Source organism: Lactuca saligna, chromosome 2 (assembly GCF_052625555.1).
Source record: "Lactuca saligna cultivar CGN05327 chromosome 2, ASM5262555v1, whole genome shotgun sequence".
In the NCBI taxonomy this organism is placed as follows: Eukaryota; Viridiplantae; Streptophyta; class Magnoliopsida; order Asterales; family Asteraceae; genus Lactuca; species Lactuca saligna.
This window is the reverse complement of record NC_136418.1, coordinates 111,841,144-111,843,517: the sequence shown is the minus strand read 5'-3', so window position 1 is coordinate 111,843,517 and position 2,374 is coordinate 111,841,144. Positions and strand designations below refer to the sequence as shown.

Below are 2,374 nucleotides of genomic sequence, written 5' to 3'. Positions count from 1 at the left end.
CGTGTTATAGCGCATTTGTGTTCGTTTGCGACACGTTTTTTTTTTCTCTCTTTGTTATATCTTTTTTAATCGGTGATACAAGTATTCTACTTTTTATTTACTTTTTGTTATTAGTTATTGATAGATCATTTCTAAAAACTAGTTTTATATATATATATATATATATATATATATATATATATATATATATATATATATATATATATATATATATAATGATAAATTAATAAAAAATCGCCGACTTAGATCATGCATTGAAAAACGTCATAACTCGTTAAACTTAAGGTTTCGCCTTGCTGTCACGTCACACGCGCCATTTAGAACATTGAGTGCATGTAAATATTTTGTGCTCGGGTAAACTAAATTTTATAGAAAAAAAAATTTACAAAAAAAAACTTTAAAAAATTGTCGTTGATTAGGGTCGACTAATGGTTAAGGTCATGGGGTATAGTCACTAGGTATTCACTAGAAAAGTAATGTCACCTATGCGCCACATCACCCCACTTACATATTCACTACATGTTTACTAATCATTGGATGGTTATCACTCCACATTGTTTTTTTTTATTATTTTTTTACATTATATTAAATTAAAAACACAATAAAACATTAATAAAAAAACACATTAATAAAAATAAAAATAATATTTTTAAATTCAACATATATGCTTACTAATAAAATAAACATTGATAAACACAAAAGTGATATCTTTAAAATTCAACGTACATTTTACTAATAACATAAAAATTAATAGAAAAACATTAAAAAAAAACTATTCGTTTGCATCATTGTCCTCATCGTCTCCGTCCTCATCCACTTCGTTTTCGTCCTCAAATTGTCGTTGCCATATGTGTTCAGTCAAATCTTGACGTAAATTGTGATGTGTTTCACTATTATGTATTTCCAAAACCCTTGTAAAGTATGCTGGGCTGCCGACTTGTATTACTGCAGGTGGATTGAGCATATCATTCAGAGTATACGTACAAATAGCTCTACCTTCTTCTTCTAAGATCATGTTATTTAAAATAACACACGTTTTCATCACCTTCATCAATTTTTCCCTTTCCCATGCTTGTGCTGGATATTTGATTATGTGTCACTTCTGTTTGAGGACCCCAACGCTCGCTCTACATCCTTCCTTGCAGATTCATGTGCTAATTTCAACAATTTCCTTTTTTCATCAGCTGGATATGTGTATGACTTAACAAATGTAGCGTACTCTGGATATATCCCATCAGCAAGGTAATATCCATGATTGTATTCACGTCCATTAATAACATATGGCATGTTTGGTGTTTTACCCTGCAAAATATCGTTAAATAATAGAGATGCTCTAAGCACATTTAGGTCGTTGTTTAACCATGCCATACCAAAAAATGCATGCCAAAACCAGAGGTCCTGTGAAACAACTGCTTCTAGTATAACAGTAGGCACACCATGATCAACTCGTGTGAATTGCCCTCGCCATGCATTGGGACAATTTTCCCACACCCAATGTGTACAATCAATGCTACCTAGCATTCCTAAAAATCCATGTTTAGCCTGATCTGCGGCATACAACTGTTCGACATCATTTCTGGTCGGATTTCGCAAGAATATGTCGCCATAAAGCTCTATTACATACTCACAAAAAAGATATGTGCATTCTCGACCGGTCCTCGCAAACATCTTCAAATATCCATCTGAAGCGTCTGCAGCTATGCCATACGCTAATTGTCTAAGAGCTGCTGTGCATTTTTGACACGTAGTAAACCCACGTTTATCCCTAGCATGCCATCTCAATTGGAAGAACTCATAATTGTTTTCCAAATCTCTAGCTATACGTAGAAATAAATTTCTACTAATACAAAAGCGATCCTCAAACTTCGATAGGTCATATAAACTATCAATGTTAAAGTAATCACGTACCAAAAGTTCGTTCGCTGCCTCTCGATCCCGGTTGATGGACTTTCTTCGTTTCTTCTCGACATTTGAAATTTCGCCTCTCCGACGTACAATGTCGTGTGCCATAGACAACAACGTATGCATAACCAACTGATCATCATCAGAATCTTCATCAGATGATGAAGACGAAGAAATGGCATCTAAAAAATTATTCATATTTTTGTTGTTGTGTTATTTTTGTGTAGTTGTTATAAAATATATGGTATGTATTATGTTTGTATATATAGTTGAGGTTATAGTTTTGATTTTTTTTTAATTAATGTTAACGGTCAAAAGGAAAAGGAAGAAAGGAGGAAACCGTCAAAAAAAATCAACCAATCAAATTGTGCGTGAGGACCCGTGAGTCGTTCCAATCCGCATCACATTCACCGGTAGGGGGGGGGGGGGGGGGTATTCATGCATGAATACCCCTACATGTCATCCATTAGGC

At 34.0% G+C, this 2,374-nt stretch overlaps 1 protein-coding gene across 1 annotated transcript; it reads right to left on the bottom strand.

The window, feature by feature from the left end:
- Positions 1-1,089: 1,089 nt before the first annotated feature.
- On the bottom strand, positions 1,090-2,100 carry LOC145029985 (uncharacterized). The gene has a single exon (XM_078978429.1). The coding sequence runs from the start codon at positions 2,098-2,100 to the stop codon at positions 1,090-1,092; it is 1,011 nt and encodes a 336-aa protein (XP_078834555.1).
- Positions 2,101-2,374: the final 274 nt, after the last annotated feature.

Coding starts and splice junctions, on each gene's coding strand:
- LOC145029985 (XM_078978429.1), bottom strand. CDS start 2,100: ATGAATAATTTTTTAGATGCCATTTCTTCGTCTTCATCATCTGATGAA.